At 56.9% G+C, this 27397-nt stretch overlaps 12 protein-coding genes across 12 annotated transcripts; 4 read left to right on the forward strand and 8 right to left on the reverse strand.

Moving 5' to 3' along the window:
* Nucleotides 1-1017: 1017 nt before the first annotated feature.
* BAUCODRAFT_126985 (uncharacterized protein) lies at nt 1018-2289 on the reverse strand (the record flags this gene model as incomplete). Its single annotated transcript, XM_007683364.1, has 1 exon — nt 1018-2289. The coding sequence occupies one exon, from the start codon at nt 2287-2289 to the stop codon at nt 1018-1020; it is 1272 nt and encodes a 423-aa protein (XP_007681554.1).
* A 1465-nt stretch (nt 2290-3754) lies between these two features.
* On the forward strand, nt 3755-5646 carry BAUCODRAFT_313725 (uncharacterized protein). Its single transcript, XM_007683365.1, has one exon. It carries the CDS (start codon nt 3956-3958, stop codon nt 5552-5554), a length of 1599 nt encoding a protein of 532 aa, XP_007681555.1. The 5' UTR covers nt 3755-3955; the 3' UTR covers nt 5555-5646.
* Nucleotides 5647-6601: 955 nt separating this feature from the next.
* BAUCODRAFT_313702 (uncharacterized protein) lies at nt 6602-7514 on the reverse strand. Its single transcript, XM_007683366.1, has one exon. The coding sequence runs from the start codon at nt 7327-7329 to the stop codon at nt 6652-6654; it is 678 nt and encodes a 225-aa protein (XP_007681556.1). The 5' UTR covers nt 7330-7514; the 3' UTR covers nt 6602-6651.
* Nucleotides 7501-10134, reverse strand: BAUCODRAFT_39186 (uncharacterized protein). The gene is made up of 2 exons (XM_007683167.1): nt 8045-10134; nt 7501-7984 (listed from the first exon to the last, which is right to left on the reverse strand). The coding sequence occupies exons 1-2, from the start codon at nt 9960-9962 to the stop codon at nt 7770-7772; spliced, it is 2133 nt and encodes a 710-aa protein (XP_007681357.1). The 5' UTR covers nt 9963-10134; the 3' UTR covers nt 7501-7769.
* Nucleotides 10135-10415: 281 nt separating this feature from the next.
* BAUCODRAFT_152365 (uncharacterized protein) lies at nt 10416-11561 on the forward strand (the record flags this gene model as incomplete). Its single annotated transcript, XM_007683367.1, has 1 exon — nt 10416-11561. One exon carries the CDS (start codon nt 10416-10418, stop codon nt 11559-11561), a length of 1146 nt encoding a protein of 381 aa, XP_007681557.1.
* An 82-nt stretch (nt 11562-11643) lies between these two features.
* BAUCODRAFT_313851 (uncharacterized protein) lies at nt 11644-13781 on the reverse strand. Its single transcript, XM_007683368.1, has one exon. It carries the CDS (start codon nt 13643-13645, stop codon nt 11726-11728), a length of 1920 nt encoding a protein of 639 aa, XP_007681558.1. The 5' UTR covers nt 13646-13781; the 3' UTR covers nt 11644-11725.
* Nucleotides 13782-14913: 1132 nt separating this feature from the next.
* On the forward strand, nt 14914-16698 carry BAUCODRAFT_126990 (uncharacterized protein; the record flags this gene model as incomplete). Its single annotated transcript, XM_007683369.1, has 1 exon — nt 14914-16698. The coding sequence occupies one exon, from the start codon at nt 14914-14916 to the stop codon at nt 16696-16698; it is 1785 nt and encodes a 594-aa protein (XP_007681559.1).
* A 318-nt stretch (nt 16699-17016) lies between these two features.
* BAUCODRAFT_313765 (uncharacterized protein) lies at nt 17017-18649 on the reverse strand. Its single transcript, XM_007683370.1, has one exon. The coding sequence runs from the start codon at nt 18550-18552 to the stop codon at nt 17335-17337; it is 1218 nt and encodes a 405-aa protein (XP_007681560.1). The 5' UTR covers nt 18553-18649; the 3' UTR covers nt 17017-17334.
* A 159-nt stretch (nt 18650-18808) lies between these two features.
* On the forward strand, nt 18809-19582 carry BAUCODRAFT_80280 (uncharacterized protein; the record flags this gene model as incomplete). The annotated part of the gene is made up of 2 exons (XM_007683326.1): nt 18809-19273; nt 19325-19582. The coding sequence occupies 2 exons, from the start codon at nt 18809-18811 to the stop codon at nt 19580-19582; spliced, it is 723 nt and encodes a 240-aa protein (XP_007681516.1).
* A 51-nt stretch (nt 19583-19633) lies between these two features.
* BAUCODRAFT_313715 (uncharacterized protein) lies at nt 19634-20882 on the reverse strand. Its single transcript, XM_007683371.1, has 2 exons — nt 20556-20882; nt 19634-20500 (listed from the first exon to the last, which is right to left on the reverse strand). Exon 2 carries the CDS (start codon nt 20469-20471, stop codon nt 19686-19688), a length of 786 nt encoding a protein of 261 aa, XP_007681561.1. The 5' UTR covers nt 20472-20500; nt 20556-20882; the 3' UTR covers nt 19634-19685.
* Nucleotides 20883-21247: 365 nt separating this feature from the next.
* BAUCODRAFT_56716 (uncharacterized protein) lies at nt 21248-22660 on the reverse strand (the record flags this gene model as incomplete). The annotated part of the gene is made up of 1 exon (XM_007683269.1): nt 21248-22660. A coding segment is annotated over one exon (1413 nt), but the record flags the coding sequence as incomplete, so codon positions are not given.
* Nucleotides 22661-23607: 947 nt separating this feature from the next.
* On the reverse strand, nt 23608-26889 carry BAUCODRAFT_56871 (uncharacterized protein; the record flags this gene model as incomplete). The annotated part of the gene is made up of 2 exons (XM_007683270.1): nt 23608-24451; nt 24560-26889. Coding segments are annotated over 2 exons (3174 nt in total), but the record flags the coding sequence as incomplete, so codon positions are not given.
* Nucleotides 26890-27397: the final 508 nt, after the last annotated feature.

Below are 27397 nucleotides of genomic sequence, written 5' to 3' on the forward strand. Positions count from 1 at the left end.
ATCTCCGCTAGCCTGAAACAGGACCGCATAGAGCTCTCAGCTTGTCGTCGATCGTTGTCTGTGATGATTCTGTTGCTCAGATCTGGTCCCACATCATAATTGCCATCATAATCGCTACTGCCCAGGTTCTGCTCGTGCCGTCCAGGCTGTGCGTCAGTATGCCCATGTTCAGGTGCTCCAGCTTGGTATTGTGAAGCCGTAGTATGTTCACTTTCTGCAGCTGATCCCTGCTGTTGCTCTCCGCTAGTCCTTTAGGTAGGCATGCTCCCATCCTACTGTGGTTTGACTTCGAGCTGGGCCGTTCCTGTGGTTTTTCGGTGACATGATGTATTCCGCTCTGTATGCCCTATCTCTGCTACAGGTCTACACCTGGGCTGGCTGCTCTTCCTGCTCCCGGTAGTCGTCCATTGAACTCGTATTCCGGCTCCAGGCCTGGAAGCCTCCCAGCTATCATAGCTGTTATCGACAAGCTGCCATGACACAACCAGCAACTCGCGTCATCGCAGTCGACCACCTTGTTCAAACACCGCCATCAGGGTGTCGGCTTCTGCCCGCCAGGTACGGGCTCCTGTGAGCAGAAGCCGAGTTCGGCGTATCAAGGCCAAGTTAAAACGGACACTGACCTAATTCGCGGAACTCACGTCATATATCGTCGTGACTTAGGCAGAGGAGGAGAATACTCGACGCGGTAGTTGGTGAACAGTGTTGATGCGAGGCTATCAGTCAGAACGAGGTCTTCTGAGTCACGCATCGACACCGGCAATTTTCGTTTCGCACTCGTCCGTTCCACTTCTTTAGTGGGACTCGATCGTATCAACATTATGCGTGCCATTTGCGAGTTGTGTATTCTCCTCCAGCCGTTTGTGGCCTTCAGCTGGCTTCTCGATGCCTTCCAGCCTTGGTGCTCGCGGTGGTAGCAATATAGACGAGCTGTTGAGTATACGGCCGAATTGCTGCGATGGCAGCCGGTCATGGTGGCCAAGACCAGGTAGCCGCAGTCCCTTAGCGAACCCGCGTTCATAGCTCGCAGCTTGTTCGCTGGTGGGGGAAACGCACCGTACCCCTCGGTTCCACTGATGTCTTCGGGAGTGCCAGGGAAGGTCTAGGTGCTTCTGGCTGTGCCGGTGGGTCGTCTCCAAAGAGTGAAGCATCATCTGCATCATCGACATTCATACTAGAGCTCGCCTCTGCGGGACCAATCCGTGGCCTGGAGTGCGGCTTCGCATGATGCTCGCTGGTGAGGTTTGCAGCTCCATTCGGCTGTTTGGCCTTGTCTTCCGTCACAGTGTTGCTCGGTACAGCCGCCTTTTGATTTGACGGCCTTGGCATAAGCGCGGGTGGTGGCATCTTCAAAACATCGCTCCCTGCTCCAGGCTGAACGCTTGTTAGCGCTGTTGAAACTGATGGCTGGGAAGTGGAGGGTGTCGGTGCAGTAGACTGCGCGGGTTGGTTTGCATCGGCTCGATCGGGTTGAGCTATGGATGCAAGACCTTCAAGCACGTTCTTCCGTATGCGGAAGATGTCAAATGCAGCCTTTGCGGCGGCTCCTGGTTGGCCATTCGTATTGTGGGCCGGAGTAATGGCCGTCGAACCTCCAGCACCGTGCTCATCTTCCACAGTGGTTGTTGTTGCAGCGCTATTATCGGCAAGGGCGTCTGGCTGTCCGAACAAACCCACTGCTGGCACAGTATCATTGAGCGGGCTCTCTTCGGCGTCTTCGACAGTCGGCTGGTATAGCGATACTTTCAGTGTGGGCTGCGTATGGCTGTGTGATTGTTGCTCTGCATTGTCCGGAATCGCAGGCACAGGGGAATGCTGAACAGCGTCTTGTTGATGATGACTGCCAGTAAATGCTTGACCGAGACTCACAGCGCGCGACTTCGGCGGCTGCTTTGTTTTCCCGGCTCGTCCGCTTTTCACGCCCTTCGGTGTAGTGGTTTGCCTGCGCCCACCTCCTGGACGATGCGGCCGAGGCCTGACGTGTGCTGTGAGGTCTGCTGGTGCCTCGCTAACAAGAGCAGCGCGGCCTTCTTTCACGGCTCTACGTGTGCTGTGCTTGCCGTCGACCATTTTATCTGCACACTTCTTGAACAATGTGGAATGTTGGCGGAGAGGAGGCAGCTTTCCACTTAGTCCTGGAAACTCCTTACGCAAGCGCTGTTCTTGCGGCCGGCTCTGTGGCTCAGACGAGCTTTCGCGCTGTGAGGTGTCTGTTGTTCTTGGGAGGCGGAAAGGCGCTGGAGCTTTGCAAATATGGTGAGAACACACTCTTAACAGCGAAGGTGCCATTGTTTAGCACCGGAATGTTGCACGCTTAGCCCGGAATGGAAGTGCTGTGGGCACTTCAGTTTATGCCGTCGCAAGAATCAGTCGGAAGCGCCATAGCAGTGATCAGATGTTGTCGTGGCGGCTGAGAGCGTCTGTGGACTTTCGTAGCCAAGCACGTAATGGCACGAATAGCCTTCTGGTCTCGTCAAGTCCCGCGAGCCAGAGCGACCCAGTGCCTGCAGCCTGCTATTGACGACCTCTTAGGGACGCATGGCAGATACGCTGGCCAGCAGACTACGGCTGCACGGGGCACTAGCAGAGTGAGATAGGCCACTAGGAGAAGGGTTACAATGGCCAATTTGGCACCTCCACGCTTGGTCGGTAAGGTGCATTCGTTCCGCCGCCAATGCACTCACCGTAGCACTCGTAAGCCGACCGTCTGCATGAGTACCGCATTCGAAGTTTCGCTTGGTTTCGGCCTTGAGGTTCTTGGCTAGGGTCACTATAGGACTCACATACGTGGCGTTGAGGCCACCATCTGTCATTATACAAGCGGCAGGCACTGGCGTTACTGCCAGTGACTGTGCTATAGCACCAAGCATAAACCTTGGTGCTTCCTACGCCGTTAGCAATGATGTGCTCCAGGATCTATCAACCGAGCAAACCTGCAGCGTCCATCATTCATCGTCCACTAAAGACCAACGGACATACTACAGCGGAACATAGCAATGTGGGGGTCTGGTTACCATGGCGGAAGCCTTCCCTGGGGCGGTGCAGCTGCGGGTGGCATGTATCCTCGGTTGTCAGGAGGTTATGATGGGAGAGGAGGCGGACATCGTGATTACAGTGAGTGCTCTAGCATTAGCTGCGTCGGTATCCACTCGCTGATGCTGACCGTAGGGGACTTTGGCTTCGGCTTTGGTGGCTTGTTTGGAGGTCGCGGCCGAAAGTCCAGCAGGTCGTCCAGAGGTCAGACCTTCAGGTATAGTCCCACGCGCGGAATAGGAGTACGTAATGGATGGTTCGGCGGGTGGGACTACAGTCGGGACAACGATGGTCGACATACGCTCGGCGGTCGGAATCGGCATGTCTACGATGGGTTTTATTCCGGACGCCGCAGCAACCGTATGGTTAGATTTGCTTGAACGACATGCGGGGGGAGTAACATGGGGCGGTGGCGGTAGCAAGGTGAAGATGGCTTATTGAGGTTGTCCGGGGTACTTTGTTTCGGAAGTGAGATAGCAGCGTAACGGCTGCCGAACACGTCATGCCTGTGTGGCAAGGTATTTGTTCCGAGACAGATGCATGCTGTATTCGCGCTCTTAGTGGGTGCGCGGCGCGTTTGGTAATAGTCGTCCATGTTGGCAGGTGGTGGAGCGACGTGAGAAGGGCTGAGGGACCTGAGAGCTCGTTTAAGGCGTGATTTGGGTACCACAATGAGTAATCGTACCATCACAATTCAGCCACTCAGAGCCCGCTACCATACATCCGTGCGCTCCGTAGTCTGACTTCGGAAGACAACAAGAGCAGTACTTACATAGGTTTGTCACGAAGTTCGATAATGCTTCTGAATGAATTTCACCCATGCAAGCTTGATTCTGCTCAGCGATTTAATGTCTTGTAGCAGTCGGCCTCACCCGAAGAGCTACTTCAGCCGCCTGGTTTGTTAATTCGTGACATCGCCAGCATGGCAGCCCATACAAGTGGCGAGCACAGAAATGTCCTGCTCCTGATTGCGGATGATCTAGGACGTGACTATCTCCATTGCTATGGCTGTAATACCATACAAACTCCCCACCTGGACACATTAGCAGCAGAAGGTACACGCTTTACCAACGCTTATGCAAGCACCGCATCCTGCAGCGGGAGCCGATCAACCATATACACCGGCTTGCATACTCACCAGAACGGTCAGTATGGACTTGAGCATCAATGGAACCACTTCATGACCCATGAACACATCGACACTGTACCCGTCATCTTCAACTCTCTAGGCTACCAGACAGGCATCATTGGCAAAGTGCACGTCGGGCCGCGGAGAGTGTATCCTTGGGAAGTGTTCGACTCTTCAGAAAGCCGGAATGTCAAGTGGGTCGCTGAGCGGGCGGCTTCTTTCTTCGACAAGGCGCAAGACTCGAAGCGACCGTTTCACCTCACCGTGGGCTTCCATGATCCACACCGGGATGAGACCCGTGGAGGCTTTGCCAACGACAACAAGGAAGTCTTGGATGCTAACCTCGACAAAGAAGTACCAGACTACGATGCCAACGCGGTCGAGGTCCAGTCTTTCATGACTGATGTGGAAGAGCTCCGCACGGAGCTGGTGCAGTATTACAAGAGTATCAGTCGCATGGACCTCGGAGTTGGACTGATTCTAAGCGAGTTAAAGCAGCGTGGCCTTGACAAGAACACTTTCATAGTGTTCGTCAGCGATAACGGTGCACCCTTCATCAACTCAAAGACGACGTTGTACGATGCTGGCGTGCAATTGCCTTTGCTCATAAAGCAACCTGGACAGACCGCCGGCATTGTCAACCCCAACATGGCATCGTGGCTAGACATCGTGCCTACCGCGCTCGCATGGGCGGGCAAGCGCGATGATGATGTCAAGACTCCCAATGGAACCAAGTCGCCCAAGCGTCTCGGCAATTCCCTGCTCCCGATCCTGCAAGAAGCGAGTCTCTTGCCACGAACGGAGTGGAAGCACCATGTCTTTGGATCGCACACTTTCCATGAAGTTCAGAACTACTGGCCGACCCGGTTCATTCGCACGCACAAATACAAGTACCATCGTAACATAGCTTACAAGCTCGACTTCCCATTTGCGGCCGATCTATACGGCAGTCTTACCTGGGAAGGTGTCCGCAACAAAGACGGCCCGGTGAAGATCGGGAAGCGACCGCTTCAGCAGTACCTCTTCCGCGGAATCGAGGAGCTGTACGACGTGGAGGCCGATGCGGACGAAGTTGTGAACCTTGCTGAGAAGCCAGAGTACGAGGTGGTGTTGCAGTGGTGCCGGGAGATGGTTGAGGCATGGCAGTACGAGACCAAAGATCCATGGCTGTACAAAGACGGTGTGTCCGCCACGGTCATGGAACTGTACACGAAGCAGGGTTTGAAGCTTCCAGATCGATTCGAACTTGATCTGAAAGACCCCGGCACTCGCAACGTCAAGGCTTGGGAGCCGCCGAAACCACCAACGGGGTCGGAGCCTCAAATTGGCAACTCAGTATCAACGCAGTCAGTGTTCGGTACAGTGAGTGGGTGGCTGCAGGGCAAGAAGTAGGCGGTATAGTGGTTGCCGTTCTTCCTACACCGCTACAGATTGTGCTCCGTAGCACGCGCATTTAAGAGATACATCCTTTCAACCCTCAACAGATGTCGATTCACGGATATGCTTTGGCGCAATCGCTCGTGCTCGCAAATAGCCCGATGAATGTGGAGGATCTTGTGAGCGCGCTCGATGAGGAATGTCCAGACTCCAACGCCAGTGCAGTACCGAAAGTCTCTTCGCCGACATTCGTGGTACTCGGAGACTCTCCACCTGTTGCTGCATGGCTAACGGATGCCGATGCCGTGCAATCCGCGCAGAGCGTAGATGGCGGCAGTGTGGATGCAGGACCAACAGTCGTCGACTTCGGCAATACTGCAGTAGAGTTGAACCTGGAGCGGATGGCTTGACTCCCGACGGTAGAGTGCGGCATGGACTCCGCGCTAACGAAAGTGGCCTTATTGATGTTGCCGGTAAAGCTTGCGATGTGGGATGTACCGTACGGTATCGTGACGTTGCCGGTCGAGGCCGCCGCGGAAGCGCGTCATGCTCCAGGGGCTCAAAGAGACATTCTTGGGAGCCGGCGGCAGTCCGTTATTAGGATTATTACCCTACGAAGCAGGTGCCCTTTGTGGTCGGCAATGGCAACCTCTCGCCCACTGACGCCGTGTTCTGCACGGCTGGTAAAGATAGGTGCCCATTGGACTCGCTATACAGTGGCGGTGGTGCGCTCATTGAAGATGCATAGCTAAACACTGGGCTTGTATATGCACCAAGCCCTCGGATCCGGTCGTCTGCCGCACGTATGTTGTGAGCGTTGGCAATAGTGGTGAATGTTACCACCATGTCGGTAGTAATCGCACTGCAGATAGACAGTAGCACCATCGCTACTAATGATGTTAAAGCTTTATGTGAGACCATAGCTTTGAAACCTGGACCGCGATGTGGGAAACGGTTTGGCGCTGAAGGTGTTGCAAACTTCCTGTTCGGCTCTGGAGCTAGCGGTCCGTGACTGCAATGGCACATGCCTCACGAAAGCATGTCATTGCACCTTGACGGATGCCTCGCGGTCACAGCATCCAACCAAGTCAGGTATCGGCGGCAGCAAGACTTCAGCCGACGTATGCCGTCGTCCGGGAGAGCGGCCTCGACAAGCAGCCATTTACTCCACCGATCCACGAGACTGAACAATCATTCATGCTGAGCACCAGGTACGGGCACATCAAAGCCACGAATAAGGCCATGACGAGTGCAAGCACAGCGAACAGCGTCATACCACCACGACCGTACAGTCCAACGTCCACGGCATCCGCAGGTCGTTTCGCCGTCCGCGCAACTTCCAGTTCCAGCTCACGGATCGTCTTAGCCTCACCCCTTCGCCTTCGGTTTAGCACGGCCATCTTCGCATCCCCAACTTGCATAGAGATGCACATAGTGGAAGAGTGCTCGCCATTGCTGAAAGCGTTAATATGGACCTCTTGTCGTGCATGCCGGCGCATCGTCCGTAGGAACTGCCGGTACTGGGTGAGACAGTCTTGCTTCACGCCGACCAGGTTAAAGAGATAGCTGCCGTAGAAAAAGGCGCCCACTTCTTTGTAGAGAGGACGACATGTCAGGAGGAGGTCGACGGAGATGTCTCGCTCAGGCCGGATGACCTGTAGACCGTCATTGGTTACTGAAATGTAGATCTGATCTACAGATGGAAAGAGGTGCTTGTAGATTTGATATCGCACGTCGTAGGGGAGTGACATGAATTGCAGGTCTGATGCTTTCGGGCTCGAAGAAGACATGTTGACCTGGTCTTGAATGTAGGAGAGTGCGAAGGTCGGTAGGCTGAGAGTAGTCTTCGCAGGACATTACACTTACATCCCCACCTTTCGTCCTCGACCTGCTATAAGATGGACGTAACTCGGGTGCCTAGGATGTTCCAAGCTGAAGACGCTGCGCCAGGATTGAGTTGACACTTGTTCTGCGCAGCCTGGAGGTATGTCGGGTTGAGCGTGCGCTAACCCCGATCGGTTACTCTTAACCGTACGGTACATGTAGTAGCAAAGCGCTGGCAGTCGCGAGTTCTGCGAGAAAAGGAATAGAACAGAATAAATCCGTCTTCAACAGATCTTGACAGACATTAAAGATCTGTACATCCCACTCCAAATCATCATGTTACACTACGAACGACATCCAAGAAAACCGCCTATAAGCGGGAACATTTGCATTGCATTGCATCCCCTCACTCCACCACCTCCAACTCCCCCTGCCGATACCGCGCAAAAGTATCCTTCCACTCATCCCACAACCGCACCAACTCGGCAACGTACAGCTCATGGATCTGATCCACGTACGCCGGGTCGGGCGTCTTGCTCTGCACGATGGGGATGGGCCGGCCGACGACGATGTTGATGGGGCGGCGGTAGGGCATGAGGCCTACGTCGTAGTTGAAGACGCCTAACTTACCATATCAGTAGGGGTTCGTGTGGGTGTGGAAGGTAAGGACATGAAGCTCACCTCTCGCGTGGAAGAGTGGGATGGTGAAACCCATCATCTTCTTCACAAACAACTGCGCTCGGTGAACGTGCGGGTGCGAGCTAGCGTCGAATTGATCGTAAATGTCGTTTTCGCCGAAGGCGAGTACAGGTACGAGATCAGCTCCAGTGCGAATGGCGAGTTTGACGAAGCCCTTCCTCCGCTTCAGAACCAGTCGTAAGGTATACGGCTTGGCGTCCAGCGACTCCCGGGCACCTCCCACCACAATCGTGATAGCCCGACCCATACCTTCGCCATTCGGCCCGCCACGCGCAAGGATATTCTCACAGCTCTCCCGTGACACGGACGCGAGACCCATGCCGAGCGCGTACTCCCGATACAGCGGGACGCGGAAGTTGCTGTCGAGCGTGAGGAGAGTATTCGTGATACCCGGGAACAGCTGGCTGAATCCCAGAGCTTCGGTGGCGAAAGCGGCAAAGGCGCCGTGCGAGATGATGCCGTGCGGATGGTAGCCGAAGATGTATTTCCGTCCCGGTTCGAGCTCTTGGCTGCGGTGGAGGCGGGCTGGGAAGTAGGAGGCGAAGAGGGACCAGATTCTTGAGCGGCGAAGGTAGTCGTTGCGGAAGGAGAGTTTGCCGTCGACCGCTGCTCGCGATAGTAGGACGTAGAGGAGGTATGGTAGGAGGATTGGCCAGAGAAGAGGAACGGTGCATAGTAGGAAGAAGATGGCTAGGCTTCCGGCTATGCTGAGGGTGTGGACGAGCACCATGCAGGTTTGTAGTCGCCTTTGGAGAGGTACGTTGAGTGGTGCCCATCGGATTGCGCTTCTTGACCAGCCTGCACCGGCTCGCCGACCGGAGACCAGCTCACTGTCTCTTCGCATGTGCGCTTGTGCTTTGCTGGCTTCGCCTGGTGCTTCGCTTGTGGGTGGCTTGTCTTCTCGTTGCGCTAGTGATATCTGATAGTTGGCTGAAGGTTTGATCGAGGCCAGATTCGTGCCGGACTTGCTGCTCCGTAGGTTCTCGTAGACGAGCTGCCCTGGCGTTGCGTGCTCCTCGTCGAGGAATGGTTCCTGGTTATGCTCATCCGCACCGTTGGGCAACGACAGTGCAGGCGCTGCATGCTCCTGGTCGACAGCAGGTCTTTGATCTTGCTCGTCAACTCCACCCGACGACGTTGCTGCAGGTTTTGTTATTGCTGACAGCTCCCCGTTACGTTCGGCCAGCTGATTCCGTTCAACTTCTTCATTCTGCTCAACTTGCTCGTTGTGCTGGGTTTGTCCATCAGACTCGAGTTGCTCATCGACTTGCTCAAGCTGCTGCCTCTTCGCCGTGCCGTTCAGCGACCGCGAAGACACGCGCTTGTGCGCCTTCCGCACCGGGCTCCGCGGGCTCTCGTCCTCGCCTATCGCCTCGTAAGTGTCTGGCGCCTCTGTACCCAACGCATGTCGCGCAGCTACGCCGTTGCCGTTCGTGTATGCAGCGAGACTGGGTGAATGCGGTACTCCATTCTGCTTGGCCTCGTCCACGCCGTCGAGGGACAAGCTCTCCTGGGGAGTCATTTGAATGCCCTGCAGGAACCCGCCGGCCTTGCCCTCCAGCCTTCCCTTGGGATGCCGCAAGCTCGGACTGCCGGTCCGCTCAACCTCATCCATCACCTCGCCCAGAGGTCGCGGTTCGCTCGTCTGCCTCTGATGGTTGGGCCGTGGGGGAGTCTCTTTGATGGAGTCCTCGTCGAAGTCATTCTCGTCGATGCGCTCAAGAACGTCTAGCGCCGGGTCGGCGTATGTCGTGGGTATCTCGTTATGATGGCTATGCCGAGTGAACGGATCAGCCACGCCCAGGTCGAGTGACATGATGCCGGATTTGGGGCGGATGGAGATGGGCTTGTCGTCTGAGATTAGCGATGAGGGCACGAAGCGGTGGCCATTGGCGATCATGAGGGCAGTGGGCGCGTCAACATTGCGACGATGGATAGCGATATATTGTCTTACACCTCACTAAGTCTCAACGGGGCGCACTGAACGGTTATGCTGGGCAAGTCACATGCACCAGCTGGTGCAGCGCACGCATTAGGGAGAGACAGAGTTTCATGCAAAATGACGTGGCGGGTCAAGGCTTTGGTGCTGTAGGTTCCGGGAACATGCGGCTTCTGACCGGATGCGGCAACGACGGCGAGGTCTGTTTTCTCCCATACCAGCTTCGGTGGATGTCTCTCTCACTTCTGCGTGAGGAAGAGGCGTATCATCAGGCGATGCGCTGAATGCACCGGATGAGCTCCTGCAACGGCCATCCAAGCATGAGTCACTCATATTCTGTCGGGAGGAGAAGCAGAGTCCAGCGCAGAGGACAAGGCTGAGATTGAGGTGTATGTATGTTGGATCGGCAAAATCATGCCAAAATCCATCAGCCCATTTGCTCGCCGCAAGAGCTCCCCCTCGCCTTTCTCCAGCCTGCCGCGCAAGAAGCCAGGCTCGAGGAAGTCCAGTCTCGCAGACAAGGAGAATGCAACGGACCGACTGGACGATGTAGGCGGTATACCTTCTCTGTCACCCTCCGGAGTAAGGCAAGGCGTGATCAGCTTGGCCAGATCTGCGCTTGAGGATGCCTGGGATGACGTTCCCGCGGTGGCAGGTATGAATAGCGAACGTATCAGCGACATCCTGCGTTTCCGGAAAGCCATGCCACCAATTGTGAGCACGGCGCACCTCCATGCGCTGAGTGTGAGCTCGACGGAGACGGAACGGGAGCTGGCGCGGTTGGTCGCAGAAGGCAAGGTGAGAAGGGTGGTGATTCCCGGGAGAGGCAAGGGTGGCACTGCTGTAGGCGACGGTATTGCGTTGACGGAGGACTGGAAGAGTGCCTTAGACGACTCAGGCCTACCGCCTGACCTCAAGCAAAAGTATGCACTATTACTGGACGCTCGGCCAGACTCTGCAACGACCTCCACCACATCTCTATCACAAACCGAAATCCAACAACTCGTCTCAGCCGGCTTCCTTACCAACCCAGCCGCCCTCACGAGTGCAAGCAACCTCTTCGCACCCCCCGGCGCCTCCTCACTCATCCCACTCTCCCAAGCCGGCCACACCGCACCCACAGGCTCCATAGCAGCAATAGGCGGCCAAAACGCCATCCACGAATCCGGCGGCGGAGGCTCCTCCCTAGCCACCCAACCCACTCGTAACCGTCTCACACCAGAAATGGCCTTCAGTCTCCCATCAACAGGCGCCTACCTCAAACTCCTCACCGAAGCCCGCCAGCACTTACTCAACCTGCTGAAGCAACTCAGTCCTCGCTATAAAGAGGCTACGCGGGACTTGCTCAAGGAGAAATGGGAGGGCAATGTGCTGGGTGATGCGGCGAGTAGGGCTAAGCGGGCTAGAGGGGAGTGGAGTGGGGTGTTGCCGGGAAAGACGAAGAAGTGGCGCGAGTTTTATGGGTTGAGGTTTGAATGGGTGCTTGCGGAGTGTGTGGGGAGCGGGTTGGTGGAGTTGTTCGATACGGGGAGTGTGGGGGTTGGGGTGAGAGCTCGCTGAGAGCCTTCACTATGCGAGTCGTGGCCGTTCAAACTCAGAAAGCTCGACAATACGGAAATTCATGTGCTCGGCGCTGCGGCCAGCATCCGGAATACTCCTCTTGAAGCTCATCATATCGTTACAGATCACCACCCAGACATCCCAACCCGGCAGAACGCAAACTCTCACTGCCCAAACAGCTCCTGGTCCCGCTTCTTCGTCGGATTAGTCCAGTACTTATCCCACCAAGGCTTGCTCTGACTGCCATCACCAGGCGGCATCTGAAGCTCCAACGGCTTATCATCCTTCGCCTTGGCCTCAGCATCACGGAACGAGTAATGATCAAACATCGACACGGCTTCGACCGCATAGCTAGTGGCAATCCGCTGGTCTCTAAGCACAAACAGGTTCTCCGCATTCTTGGTATCCGCCGCCACGGAGAAATTATACGAGCCGGTGTACACACAAGCGTTCTCCGTGTTGAAATCCAGAACGATGAACTTATGATGCAGGCGAGTGCCACAACCTCCAGTCGCCTCTTCCTTGAACGGCTGGGGTATATCCTGCATCAGAGCGGCCAGAAAGGCTACCGGCGGGTTGCCATTAGGCTCCTGGACGTCTAGGCCACCAACAGTCTTATCCGAGATGCCGTACACGAAGATGTCGTTCGACTTGTCATCCGTCCTTTTCTCAATGGAGTCGCGGATGATCCCTTTAGTCTCGTAGAGAAAGGCAAGAGAGTAAAACAGGCTCGAGTTCACGCCATCTATAGCCGTTCCTATCTCCGCCGGTTTGGCGTCGGATTTGCTGTGAGGTGAGAAGGTTACTCGAGCGTCAAATTCGCTGAAGCCGAGATCGACCCAGTCCGCGGAAGGGGTATTGTCGGAGCCGCTCACGTTGTTCGGACTAGCCCAGAGAGCGTCGAAAGCGTCGCTGAAGACCTTCACGCTGTTGGCGCCCTGCAAGACGACGGCGTTGTTGTTCTGGACATACAGACCACGCCATGAGAGGTTAGTAGAGCCTCCGATGGCAATCTTTGTCTCGTCGCCGTCAACGATGATGACTTTGTTATGCTGCAGGCCGCCCATGTGCTGGCGTTGCACGTTGTCGGCTCCGGCAGATTTGACCAGTGTTGCCTCTGCTACCGTCTCTGACGCAGTAGCAGGTTTATGGGATCCGGAGTCATCGATGATGATCTTCAGCCGGTTCCCAAGCTGCTCAAGTTGGTCAACAATCTCGGGATCGTTGAAGTCGTAGGCGAGGACCTTGACCTGCGCCGAAGTGTCGGCAATGGCGGCATCCAACGTACTCAAGATTACGCGCCTCGCTTCGAAGCCCATCCACTCGAGCGCCTTTTCCTCTTGCGGATCGGTGGATTCGAATGAAATGCTTGTGTTTGCGCTCGTCGGCAAGATAGTCCCGACACCGCCATTCGTGCCGAATTTGTCAATGAAAGCCTGCGAAGAGATGAAGCCGCGCGTGAAGCAGATGTTCAGCTCTCCAGGGTACGTCTCGGCGATTAGCGAAATGGCTACTTCCTGGTAATGCCCGTAGCTAAGCCTGCCCTGGCCATCCATATACACATCTGTCACGCGGTAGGTGAAGTCGCCCGGGGTCTCTGTGTCAGCGTCTTGCGGGAAGTGGATCCAACGGAACTTCTGGATGGGCGACAAGCGGCTGGAGAGGGTGTTGGGGTTGATCTGCTCGCCCTTACTGGGAAAGGCAATGCGATTCTGCAAGGCGTAGAATTGCTTGCCGTTGGGCGGCATGTATTCGATGGCGAAACCGACGAAGTTTTGAGGAGGGGTGTCGTTCTTCCAGTTCATTGCGAGCAGACACATACCTTCACCGCGGTAGGCGGTAAGCGTGAAGGCAGCATTGTCGGCGTCGCCGCGGATGATGAAGTCTACAGGAGCCGTGTTTGTGGCGCGAGTGAGAGGGTGCGATGTGATAGTAGGCGCATTCGCCTTTGGTTTCTTCTCGCTTGCATGCTTGGTGGGTTTACGGGCTGCGGCTTTCGGTTTCGAAACACCATTCGTGTGTGCTTTCGCGGCCTTCGCGGGTGTCTTTTTGGTCGCTGTCGACGACTTTCGCGTTCTGGCCATTGCGGAGGATCACCGGGATACTGCGCAGCGGACAACGACTCTAGAGCGGAAGCTGCGAGCAAGTGAGAATTTGGCAGTGCACGGAGAAGGCTGTTGTAGTGGCAGCCACATATGTGGAACGCGCGTGGCACCATGGTTCTGGTCAGCTCAGCCCACCGAGCCCTATTGTTGTCGCACGTGGTGGTGTGGTTGTCATCCTTGCATGCGGCTGAGCAGCCTGCTATGTGGCGAACCACGGCCTCACAACTGCGACAGCCGTTTATCGTGCTAAGTTATTCGCGAGTGCTTGACGCTAACCAACGTGTATGCTTCCAAACTAGGGTGCCATATGATCTGCGACCTGTCAATAGCTTGCGAAATGAAGGCTTCCGGTACCTGCACAGAACAGTCGTTTGACCCATGCGTGGAACGCATTATGATTTGACAGCCAGTGAAACAAGTGCTCAGCATCTCACCTATCTTTCGTGAAGGAAGTCCGGTTTTGCACAGCTCTTCGCCAGTGTAGGCTATAGCCATCGTCCGGTGCCAGTCGAATGCGCATGCCACCCGCAAAGTATTGCACACTGCACAATACGGACACGGTCGAGTAAAGAGACATGCCGCAAGCCACCGACTACAGACGCGTATAGATAACGCCGTAGGACATGCCGGGCCGTCTCAAGACGGGCTTCGCACAGAGGTCGGTGATGGCTTGGGAAAGGCCGGCCGTCAAAAGACGTTGGGGCGCTTGGTCATATGCTCTTACAGACAAACGACGGTCATCGCTTCAGTCAGCGGCGCATCTTCCTTTAGGTTGAGCAGGCTGAGCAGGCTAAGCAGGCTGGCATGTGTGCTGCAGCTGTTGAAGTGGGCGCAATGCAGCCCACGGCCCTGACGACCACTCGACGTCGTGACTCATTGACGAGTACCCTTCTACATAGTTTTCAATTCAATAAGCTTAAGATTGTCTTATCTTGCCCGTATGCGCCATACCCTTTGACTCAGCTCCACACATCCCTAAAGTGCTGACTGTGCTCTTTTTTCCCCTACCTGTCGCCTGGATTTGGTGCCCAATATCTCTGATAGCGTTGCATAGCCGACGACTTGACATTTATAAGCCGTACCTCGTACAGCCAGTCTTTGGGCCGATGACTGCCTCACGGTCTCGCCTGAGGGATTGCCCAGACTCTCCGCACTGGCGAGCTTCCTGGCTGACTTCAGCAGATACACAACCGTAGCTCAACGCTGCCGTATCATACGCCTCGTTTATATCGTAACATGTTGGAATGATGACTGGTAACGTAGAGAGCGGCGTTCTTGATCTCCTCATCATTGGCGCAGGCGTATACGGCATCTGCGCAGCAAGCACGTACCTCGCGCTACATCCAGAATCTAAGCTCATCGTACTTGATGAGGATGAGGATGTCGGAGGCGTCTGGAGCCGGAGCAGACACTACCCACTCTTCTGGTCGCAGTCTGGCGTGCGGGTGAGCGGCTTCCCAGATGTTCCGTTCAGGCCGCCAGCGGATGCAGAGCGATTCTATGACCTGCCAGAAGCACGGTCGCTCGGGCAGTACCTGCACGATTATGTTGACATGAAGGTGTATGACGGACAGTCGTTGAGGGAAAGGTTTGCTTTTCGCGCCACCGTTAAGGATGTCAGGAAGGCTGAGGATGGCTTATGGAGGGTTACGGCTGAGCAAGATAGTACTGAACTAAGGTACATGGCGACGAAGGTGATTGTGGCTACTGGGCTCACAAGTCTACCTAACATGCCCAACCTACCTGGCAGGGAGACTTTCCAGGGTTTGGTTGTCCACCAGAAAGATATCGGTCGCTCACGCATCCTGACCCCAGAGGAGCCGGATATAGAGAAGCACGAGCATGTGACGATCTACGGTGGAGGGAAATCCGCCGCTGATCTCGCTTACGCTGCGGCAACCGACACCCTTCGCCATCGCAAGGTCACTTGGGTCATTCGCTCCTCCGGCTCCGGGCCTTTATCCGTCAGTCATCCCAAGCCTCCCGTCCCCGGCTACCGCAATGTCACCGAGCTGGCCTGTACCCGAGCCATCGCCGCTCTGAGCTCTGCGAATCCATACCTCCCAGAAAGTAGCTGGCGCGAGTGGCTATGGAACTCCGCCGTAGGAGAGTGGCTTTTGAATAAGATCTGGACGTCAACAGAGACTAAGGTCGTGTCCGCAGCCGACTTTGTTGGTCGAGAAGGCAAGTTGCCTGGCTTTGAAGGCCTGCAGCCGACCGGCTCAGCGAGGTGGTTGACTAGTCCGATTGGCCTGTTGCAAAGGGATGATTGGTGGGACGTCATTGCAAGGAAGGTTCAGGTCTGCAGGGGAGAAATCGCCAGACTAGAGCCGGACCATCTCGTGTTGAACGATGGAAGGGTCGTAAGCACCGACGTACTCATATGCGCAACAGGTTGGAAGCAAGAGTTCCCGTTCTTTTCGGCAAAAGAAGCCGCGAGACTGGGCTTGCCCATACCGCTTAACGAGACAAAGCTAGTCGACGACGAGCGACAGTTGTGGCGTGCGGAAGACAGCGAGGCAGAGAAGAGGGTGCTGGCGAGATGGCCATATTTGGCTCAAGTTCTAAAAGTAAAGGCTAATGAGGTCCGAGCTACTCCATACCGCCTCTACCGATACACGATCCCACTTCACGATCACTCCATCGCTTTCCTCGGGACGGCAGCGGTGCCGAACGCTTACCACACTGCAGTGGTCCAGTCCCTGCTCGCTATTGCTCACCTTGACGGTAACCTCAAGCTTCCTACGGAGGCGGAGATGGCCGACGATATCGCCTTCGTTAACGCTTGGTCCCGCATCCGGTATCCTTTGATAGGCCATCCAGGAAATGTACTGAACTTCGAGATGCTATCGTTCACCGATATTGTGCTGGACCAGCTCGGTTTGAGCAGTCATCGATTGCCGGCGGAGACGAGAAAGAGGTGGACCGGATGGTGGCAGGATTTGACGCAGCCGTCTTTGGCCGCGGACTATGCGGGCTTAATCGATGAATATCGCAAGAAGTACCACCAGAGTGGGACAAGAGCCAGCTGAGGCGACCGGACACGTCACGCCAAAGTTATCGGTCTTTCTACTCAATCGGTAATGGGCGGAGGAGGTATGGTCAACCCGTCGTGGCCAATGCTGGGGTCTGGTGAACCAGTAGCTGGATCACGACCACTACCGATGCTGCTGTGGAAGACGGCCACCGCCTGGCAGGTCTGCGTTGGGCGATCGCTTTGCGTTTCCAAGGTATCTATCCATGGCATAACCGATGCCAGAGATACCCGGCCCTGATCGTACGGACGAGTCTTCATTCGCAGGTCCCTTGCCTCCCTTCAATCCAGCAAACGTCAGCTCCAGCAAAGCCGGGCCAGGTATCCGGCTTCGGCCGGCTGGCCTTGGGCACAACTTCCGGCTGTGACTGCTGCGGAACCGAAATGTACGCCATTGTAGCTAACAGAGCTAGCTTTCGGATCCGGACGCTCGTGTATTGAACAGATGCAGCGGAGCTACTTGCACAGGTTCGCCTCCGAAATCCGAGTTGGTTATTCGTGACCGTGAGGATGCCTGTAGCGTGCAGTATTGGGCGTACGTTTGATGACCACACTCATGGGATGTAGCGCGGCTGTCGTGAACCATCAAGAGCGGCATGGAATAATTGCTCTCCAGCTGCGAGCTCTTCCTACTTCACTTCGTCATAATCCCAAAATCAAGCTTCTTCGCCACCTTGTCCCCTCTCTTCTTCCCACCCTCTCCGTTTGCCGTCGGCAGCTCACCACCCCTCTGCGTCAGATCCTCTCCCATCGTCTCCTTCCCACCGCCTCTCCTCGGCAGATCCCTCAGCTTGCTCGGCCGTGGCTCGCTAGTCCAGAACGGATGCCTCAGCACGCCCTCCGCCGTCAACCTCTGCCTCGGGTCAAGCGTCAACGTCTTCATCAACAAGTCCACGCCCACCTCGCCAATCGCACGGAAAGAAGCCGACCATTGCTCCTTCGGTCGCAGTGGGATGATCTCGGACGGCGTCACATAGCCTCGTAGCTTACTCACGCCCGGCCAGTTGTCTTCCGTGGGCGTGCCGACCTTCTCACAGATCAGACGGACCATGTTGATTTCAGTCTCCGGCCACGCGCGAAACAGGACCTCTCTCCCGATGAGCTCGGCGAAGACGGCACCGCAAGACCAGACATCCACCGCATCGCCGTAGTGCTGCGCCTGGAAGAACAGTTCCGGCGGGCGGTACCAAATGGTAATGGTATTATAGGTCATCGGCTGAAACGGATCGGCCATCGCCCTCGCCAAACCGAAATCAGCAAGCTTGATCGAGCCGTCTGCTGCAATCAGCAGATTATTAGGCTTGATATCCCGGTGCAAAATCCCATTCACATGACAGAAATGCACCGCACGCATAAGCATAAGCATCCACGCCTTGATATCGGCAGGGGTATAAGTCGTCCCCTTGGTATCCTGGATCAGTCTCAGCAAATCGCCTTGCGGTAAGTACTCCAGCACGAGATTCAGATTCTGGCTCTTCGTGCTGAAGACGGCATGAAGCTTAATAATGTTAGGATGGTTGAGCTCCTGCAGGAACCGGATTTCCCGCAGCGAGTCGTAGGAGATGCCGAATTCTTTCACTTCGGGCCCGATCTTAATCTTCTTGATTGCGAAGACTTGTTTGGGGTCGGAGAGCAGGTGGGCGGAGAAGACGTCGGCGTATTGGCCGCTGCCGAGTTTGCGGCCTTTGACGTACTTTTTGCGTTCGGCCTCGTCCAGTTGTGCGGCGAGGTCCTTGACTGTGGAGTTGATGATGGGTGCTGGAGTATTGTCGTCCGACTCTGGTTCGGGAGATGTCTTTCTTCGCTTGGCTGGTGGTTCGGGTGGCACATCCAGAGCGGGAGACTTGAGCATGGTGGCGGTGATCAAAACAGAGAGTCTGTCAATGAAACCTTGCTGCGTTCACATGGTGACAATACCGACTTTTATAGCTTGTATCACCTTAAGGTGTTGAGATTGTTGGGTTTATATTGGACTCTTGTCAACTGCTAGTGGATGGACATGCAGTGAAGTCGCGGAGCCTCGGGAGAGAGTCTTGGCATCTGCAATGGAAACGAAACCAGCAAACAAGCACTCACTCACACCTCTTTACACATCACCTTCGTTCGTCATGGCGCCAAAGACTTCACCCTCCATCCTCACCCTCCCCTCTTCACTCCGCACAAGCCTCATCGCCCTCCACCACCGCCCTCTCCACCGCCTCGCCCGTCCCACCCTCTCAATCCCGAAACCTACCCCCTTCGTGCCAGACGTCCCCACCTTCCTGACTCTCATCGGCCGTAACCTCTCCGCCCACGCCGCCAAGATCCCCTCCTGGGAAGCCCTCTTCACCCTCACCTCTGACCAACTCCGGGAGTCTGGCGTCGAACCCCCTCGAGCGCGACGCTATCTTCTCTGGTGGAGAGATAGATTCAGGAACGGCATCACAGGGATCGGAGGCGATTTAAAGGAGGTCAAGGATGGTATTGCGGAACTGAGGGTGGTGGAGGTGCCGAGTGAGCGGAAGGTGGATAGGGAGGCGACGTTGAGTCGGAGTGCGGGAATGAGGAAAGTGGTTGTCAATGTGCGGCCAACGGTGGTGCTGCCTGTTGATCCGGCGAATGTGGGGGAGAGGGAGGGAGGGGAGGAGAAAGGGGCCCTCGTGGTGCCGGAGAAGGCGGAGATGAGGAATGTGCAGCCTGTGGCTGGCGTGAGATTGGTGCAGGGAGGCATCATTGGTGGCACAGGGGTGGAGCAGGTCAAGGGGTACGAGGGAGTGGCGAGATTGAAGGTCAAAGAGGGATTGTGGGAGGAAAGACGGGGCCACAAGGTGGATGGTGGTGAGAGGCGGAAAGCGGAGGTCAGGTACAAGAGACGGATTGCTGAGAGGAAGAACGCGAGGTAGAGCTAAAGAGCAATCATGCCTGCCAAACTCGCTGTACACCATAATCCCCACCACCAGCGTCATGTAGTCCATGGGGAACGCGGTGCCGATTTACTACTACGGACTACCACGCCGACCCGACAACCCTCTCCAAATCCTTATGCCACAGCAAACACTCCACCGATTCCGAAACAGCCTCGCCCATCCCGCTGAGCCGGGATCGGCGTCCATCACCCCCATTCCGACCAGCAGCCGCCGCATCCGCGACCTCCGGCACCCGTCTCTCAACCTCCGCCAACACCTCCCTAGCCAACTGTCGCAGTTGCCGCTCATCCAGCAACGCCATCGCAGCTTGCAGTCCCTGCCGCTTCCCTTGCTCCAGTCGCCGCTGGCGCTTCATGAGGTAGCGTGGGGGCCGAGCTGCACGGAGGAGAGCTTGCGACGTTGCGCTAAAGTCTACAGAGACTGAGACGACAACTGAGACTGAGACTGAGGAGGTGCTCGCCTCCACCGCCTCCAACTCCGCCACGCCCGCCGGCGGCCTCAAAGCCTCTCGCCGTTCTACTTCCGCTTGCAGATCCCCACACAGCACGATCAGGTTGGCGGGAGGGTAGAGGCGGAGCTTGGTATCGTGCTGACTTTTGCGCTTCCCAACTTGCCCGGCGGGAACGGCGGCGACGGTGGGACTTTTCTTATCGTCAGGCTTTGGCCCGGAAAGGGAGCTCAGTAGAGCTTCGTGGCTGGCTTTCAGGCGTTGCTCAAGGAGGACGCGCCGTTGTTCGTCCACGGCGGTGCGGCATCGTATCTTTGGCTTGCTCGTGCTCTTGCTGCACGGTGGGAGCGCGATTAGTCGGGCGAGGTGGCAGAGGCAGTCGAAGGGCTGTGTGTGGGTGCTGGAGTGGAGGTGCATGATGGCCGATAGCTTTCAATCACCACTTCCTAACAACACATAGTAAGGATACTGATCGAAGCCCATTCGTTCAAACACACCTACGGAGCGGTACATGTACATCTTCCGACTAGCATACATCCTCCCCCAGTGCTTCTGCAAAATTGGGCGTAGCGTTGAAAGGAGCCCTTGCATCGGTTCGCATATCCCTCTCTCTTAGCCGGCGCGTGCACAAAAAACGGTGCGTCGCACAAGGCACGCACGCACGTTGTTGGGGGACATTGAGTCCATGCACGGCACAACACCGTGGCACAGGTACGAGTATCCACCGCTGCTTGCGAACGAGCTGCTCAAATACTGATGCGACGCCAATGATGACTTGATCGGGTAAATGCGCTCGGAGAAGTCGTTGACGTGGTGAATTGTGCCGAATGTGATGCATGCTTGTATCGCGAGTCCTCTCCCAAATCTCGTGCGCTTCTGCCCTCTGCTTCGGCGCGCGGTGTTGCTCGGACTACCACCAACTGGAGCTATCAAACCCCGGTAGCGCAAGTCGCAAGGAAGGGATATGCCTAGTGTAGTGATGCCTTTCGGCCACTCAGCATGGTCGGGTTGCTGACGTGCTGCTCGTGATATGGCAAGGCTAGCTGATGTCGCTGCCGTGCTCCTTCCGCATCGTGGTGTCAATCGCGCGGTCGTCTACCGCAGGCTGGTGACTATCTGCTTGAGTGCTTACTCGCAACCTTCCTTATCTTCATCTCATCCATCTCCATCTCCAACCCATCCTTTCAGCACATGAACATCTTCGTCGTACTAACATTAACCCGACTCCATTTCCCCCCGCGACCCAAGCCCAACACCTCCCCCACCAAGCCTCCCAACGCCCCCGCAAACTGTACAACCCAGTAAACATGATACAACCACCACGCGGGCCATGGGTCCCACACCTCCCACGTCCCATCCTTCCACCACAAAACATGCTCCCCAAACGTCGCCACACTCTCAAACACCTCCCTGAAACTCGGTCCGTCGGGTGAAAGCGAGGCGAGGGAGAGTAAGAGTAAGAGGACGAAGGTGACGAGGTCGTGGCCGAGCCAGTAGTATTTCTTCGTTGGTGGGTTGGGGAAGATGGGAAGGGGTGCGAGACCGTTTGGCGTTGCTGTGGTTGAGTTCGTTCCGGTGGGGGAGGGGGAGGAGGAGATGGAGGCGGCTTTGGGGGAGAGGAGGGTGAGGTAGGCATCCACCATCTCCGGGGTGTCGTTGAACAAGCATACAGCCGTATGCGTGCGCGGGTTGCACTCGATAGGGTATAGCCTCACATTTGCACTTGGATCGCGAAGCGCACGCTCCGCATCGTCCATCTCCACCAAGAAGTCGAAAGACAGATGTCCCGTAAACGCGTTCCCGCCCGCGGCGGCGTATTCCTGCGTGAAGCGGAGCATGCTCATGCTCAACGCGCCGTCTGAGGGTAAGGCTTCATAGTGCATCAGCAGTTCCGAAGAAGGGCAAGCGACGAAAGCTTTCACCTCCCCCTTGACGACCAAAGAATGCGTGCAGAATTCCGGACCACGCACGTACTGTTGCAAGATCCAGGGCCGATCTTCGGAAACGTCAAGACGTGAGATATGCGCCTTCGTCCTCGCGGGTGAGCTTAGCGGTAAAAGCGTCATGTCCCCTCTCACCGCATCGTCAGTGCCGATGTACTTCATGATATACTTCCTCCCCGTCCCCGCCGCATCATCCAGGACTTGCAGCGCGGCGGCTTTGGAAGTGACAGTGTGCGTCTCCGGGACGGGGAGGGCGAGGGATTTGGTGTACTCGATGAACGAGTGTTTCTCGTGCAGGCGCTTGGTGGTGGGGACGTCGAATTGCACGCATTTGCACGCGGTGACGAGCTCGATCATTTCTTTCGCTTGGCCGTCTTCGAGGGCGGAGGCGACACCGGAGCAGGAGACCCAGATGTCTACGTTTTCTTTGCGGACGATGTTGAGGAGTTCCTGCGTGTACTTGGCCTGCTTCTCCCTGCTTCCGTCCGGTTTGGAGAGTTTGTGGAAGGATGTGAGGGAGCGTGATACGCGGCCTGAGCAGGTGGGGAGGAAGGCGGGCTCGAAGTCGGCGCCGATTACGTTGTGGCCGGCGGCGTAGAAGAGGCGGGCGAGGGCGAGGCCTTTGGTCATGCCGACGCCGGTGACGAGGATGGTCTTGGCTTCGAAGTAGGGGGTGTTGGAGGAGCGGACATGGCGGCGGAGTCGGAGGCCGCCGAGGGGGTAGACTGTGGTGAGTGTGTAGCTGAGGAGTGCGAGGGTGGTGTCGAGGTAGAGGAAGACGAAGGTGAGGGCGAGGAGGGAGAGGTCTTGGAGGGCGTGGGCGAGGATGGAGGAGTTGGCGTCGAGCATCTTGTCAAGTCCTCTACAAGAAATGTGTTACGGTAGAGACAGTCAGTCGCAGCGGACCGTGGCTGAAATGGGGGAAGTAGAAGAGAGCTGTCACATGGAAATGAATAAGCGAGGTGACGATCTCCTGCAAGGTCCAATGCTGTCCCCATTACATCACCACGCCTTTTTCCTAATCGGATTCATTGATTGACACACGGCACCAACAACGGGCAGGTTAAGCCAACTTGAAGAGCTTCACGGGTAATCAATTGTTGAACACACCCGATGCTGGCGAGATAATGGTAACTCCCAGTACCGAGAGACTACGCTCTATACACAGTAACCTGTCCATGAACACTGCCCGTCTTCGTTCCAGCGTCCTCATCGCCATACTTTACACATTCGAGTTGCAACTGCAGAAGGGTATCGCCAAGTGGTACACCCCGACGCAAGAGTCCCAACCCCAACACCGCGCCGTAATGAGAGCCTTCCCCCACGCCAGCTCCTCGAGAAAGCAAGCAACCCAACGCCATGCTTGCGCAAACCTCCATCTTCATCTCCGCGTGGAACGGTATGTCCTCCGACCAACAGACAAGGAGACGGCCGAATGGAGCAATCACGCCGTCTCCAAGCCTAAGCTCTCACGCCTCATCCTCATCAAGAAACCCTTCTCTTCCTCTCTCTCACACTTTCACCTCCTTCACCTTTTCGTCCTCCCCCTCGTCCTCCTCCTCCTCCTCCTCCACCCCAACAACAGCCAACCGCTCCATAACCGTATCCCGCTTCACCCTCAGACTGCCCCTCTCCCCCTGCACCACCTGCCCACTCTCCACCTTCTCCTGGATCATCTGATCGAGCAACATCGTCATCTCGTCCACACTGCGCCTGCGATTCACCTTGGCGGCCGCCGAGTCGCCGTCGCTCGAGCGGTGTGACGGACTCAGTATCGCCACGGGACTCAACGGCGTTTTGGAAAAGTTGACGATGCCGGAGCTGGATCGGGAGGCGGTGGAGGGGTTACTGCGATGGCCGGAGACGGCGTGCACGCCCGGCTTGCCGCTGCGGGTGCTGGCTCGCGAAGACTGCCGCGTCACACTGCCACCCTTCTCTTTCTCCCCCTCCCTCTCCCGCGCCTCCCCTTTACTAGAACTCCCATCAACCATGTCCCGCTGCCTAGCCGCACTCCTCAACGCCGTAACCATCCTCATCTGGTCATCCAACTTCGCCCTCAACTCCTCAATCTCGCGGTCTTTCTCCCGGACCACCGCCTCCCACCCACCCGGACCATCTTCCATCCCCGGCGGGACCGCCCTACTGGAGAAGTGCATGCTAACCCTACTATGACTCGTCCGCCGCGCCTGCAACAACCGCTTCTCCAACGTAGCAATATACCGGTTCTTATCCGCCAGATCCGCCTGCAACATCCGATTCTGCTGCGCCAGCGGAGCGTTGCCATCGGCGTCCTCCTCCATACCCATCAAAACGCCCGGCGTTTCCAGTCCGTCGTTCAGCCCCGGACTCCCAACCTCCATCAGATCCTCGGAGACCATCATCTGCGACACCTGCGCCGCGGGCAGCACGCCCACAGTAATGGACCCACTACTCAGCGCCCTCGCCATCTCCGGCCTTTCCGCAGGCGTAGGCAATTGCGGCACCTCCAGCGTGACCTCACTATCCCTCCGACTCAAACTGTGCCCACTCTCCCGACTCCTCACGCTGACCGCGCGACCAAACTCCGCCCCAGCGCCAGCGGAACTATACACGCTCGCTCTCCCCGCCAAAGGCATACTGGCGCTGGAAAACCGTCCCGAGTTCACCCCCAGACTCTTCGAACTCAATATCAGCCGATTTAGGTGTGATATGCGTTCCTTCAACGCCGTCCGCGCCAACTGCATCTCAAGCATCTGCTCCTCATGCCGACTCCTCTCCGCGCGCTCCAACTCCTCCTCCACGCGCCGATCCCGCTCAACCTCCTCCTCCGCCTCCGCCTCCTCCTTAGCCCGATTCTGCGCCTCCAACTGGCCCCTCAACTCCGCAATCTCGAGTCGATACCTATCCAACAACGCCCGCGATCCAGCGTCGCCGGGGTGGGAGGGGTTGGATTCGTTGCGTTTGGCGTGGCTGACGATGTTGTTCTTGGCGCGGGAGGCGAATTTGAGTGTATTCAGTGTCTCGCCTGTGTGGGAGGAGGAGTTGTTGGGGTTGGTGGTGGTATTGGTGGAGAGGGTGGGGGAGAGCTGGATGGTGCAGAGGATGGAGACGAGGGAGTTGCCGCTTAGGGCTGGTTGGAGGAGGCGGGTGAGCTTGCTGTCGCGATAGGGAAGGTGTTTGAGGCCGGCTTTGTCTCTTTCTGCCGGTGCTGGTGCCGGTGCTGGTGCTGGTGGTTGTGCTTGAGGCTTCGGCGGTGGTGTGGTGCCGTCTTCTTTCTCCTCGTCGCCAGATAACCTCGCAATGACCGTGCCGAGAGTGAGGAGGGACTTGTTGATATGCGAACCCTCCGTCCTGCGCTCTTTGCTGTCCGCCGCCTTCTCCGAACCGGCAAGATCGATGAGTGAAAGTGTTGACACCAGCACGCCTCCCGGCAGAATGCGATCAGCCCGTCGTGCCTCCTTCTCAAAATACGTCCCATGACTCGGCGTGCGCTCTCGCGACTCAACCACAATCTGGACCACAGCATGACTCCGCGAAGACCGCGCATTGAATTGCGTACTGCTCGTCCTCCTCGCCGCATCACCCCTCGCAATCACCCTCAACAACTGATTCGGGCTCTGCACAATCTCCTCCTTCAACGGCGTAGCATACACGCCTCGCTTACTATCCTCGCGCAACTTAATCTCCTCTTGCTGCTGTCCCGGCGTGCTCTGCGACAGCAAATCATATATCTTCTCGTTGTAGATCTCCAAGTAGCTCACCCGCAGCAGAAACTCTCGCGTCGGATTCTCACGGATATACGAGAAGATATCCGTGATCGCCAGCGGAATCACACCGGGCGAGCTGGCCGTCCCTTGCATCGAGAACGTCTTGCCCGTGCCGGTCATGCCGTACGCGAACACCGTGCCGTGGTATCCCTCCATCACCCGCCGGACGAGCCGTTTGGCCGCGTTATCGTACACTCGTGCGTTGTTGTCGTGAGGCGAGAAGACATTGTCGTAGCGGTAATCGCCGCCCTCCCGGCCCTTGTATGAGATTAACGATCGCCTGCCATCGACCATCCACTCGCCTTCTGCATTGCCGCCGCCGCCGCCGCCGCCTCCTGCGTAGGGTCGCACACGCACGCTGACGATGACGTTGCCTTTGTTGTCCTTGCCTGCGCCGGAGCTGCGCTTGCTGTCTGTGACGGTCTCTGAGCTCTTCGGACGGCCTCGTTCTGCACCATCGTCATCGGGATCGTCGAGGGCGGTGCCTTCGGTCATGTACGATTCGTTTGCGGATGAACTCCGACTTTGCGGTGGAGAGGGTATGCTGAGGAGACTGTCTGAGTTGTGGGAGCTGGAGATGAGGTTGCTGTCGCCCGTGCCGTTCAGCAGACTTGGGGAGCCGGATGCGCCTGGCGTGGAGACTCGCGAGCGCACGCCGTAGCCCGAGCTGCGTGTTTTGGACTTGCGCACGCCACTCTCGGCGCTGCGGTGCTTGGTTGGATCGCGGTGCTTGGTCGTCCCATTGGCGTCGGCAAGCGAAGTCGACATTGACAGCGGACTCGGCGGGAAGCTGGACACTCGCGGGTTGCCTTTGGGCGGCAGTGGGAAGGCGCTGATGCTCGTCGTCTTGCGCACGGCCTTGCCGGGTGTTGGTATGGCTGAGGATGGTGTCGATCCATTGGCTGTGTCTACGGCTGTGGAGTAGAGTGTAGGCACCGCCGGCGTCGACCGTGCCTTCGTTGGTCTCGGTGTGGGTAGCCCCGAGATCGTGACTGATCGTGTCGCTGTCCTGCCATCCGGAGGCTGCGCTGCAGGCCAGGGTGCGCCTGAAGTCGCAACCTCGCTATCGTCGGACGGACTCGGCAGCGACCTCCTCGTCTTCGACACGGGCAGTGCAGGCAGCGGACCGGTCGGTGCGGCCAGCGGTAAGGCCAAGGGTCTCCGAATGCCCGTTGGGGTGGAAGATGTCATGGTGAGCGTGGACATGCTTCGCTCGTGCTGCAGCAATCCTCCCGTCTCCGCCCTCGGGCGTCGCACAGTGCTGGCTTATGTACCAGGATCATGCAGGAAGCGAACAGGTCCGGGGTTCACTGCAGCATTGTGTCTCCGCCACCACATTCACCTCGCGTCATTCAGTAGTCGTTGTGCCCGCAAGTGAATGTATTCGCTAACGCAACAGACGATACACAGTGTATTGCCTACACTCCGGGATCCCGGTCGAGTGGCTTTCCACCTGCGTCCCCTCGATGCAAAGCGGAAAGGTGAGTGTCTGTGCGGCTGACCAGGGTGTTCTCGTTCGACGCACTCGGGTTTGGAGCGAGGCTCGCGGCTGTGGACGCCGAGGATCGTCAGGGAGATGAGGTGAAACGAGATGAGACGAAACGCGAACGAGTAACGGTGCAGGTGATTGGCCGTTGACGCTGTTTACGCGTCG

Source organism: Baudoinia panamericana (genome assembly GCF_000338955.1).
Source record: "Baudoinia panamericana UAMH 10762 unplaced genomic scaffold BAUCOscaffold_15, whole genome shotgun sequence".
NCBI lineage: Eukaryota > Fungi > Ascomycota > Dothideomycetes > Mycosphaerellales > Teratosphaeriaceae > Baudoinia > Baudoinia panamericana.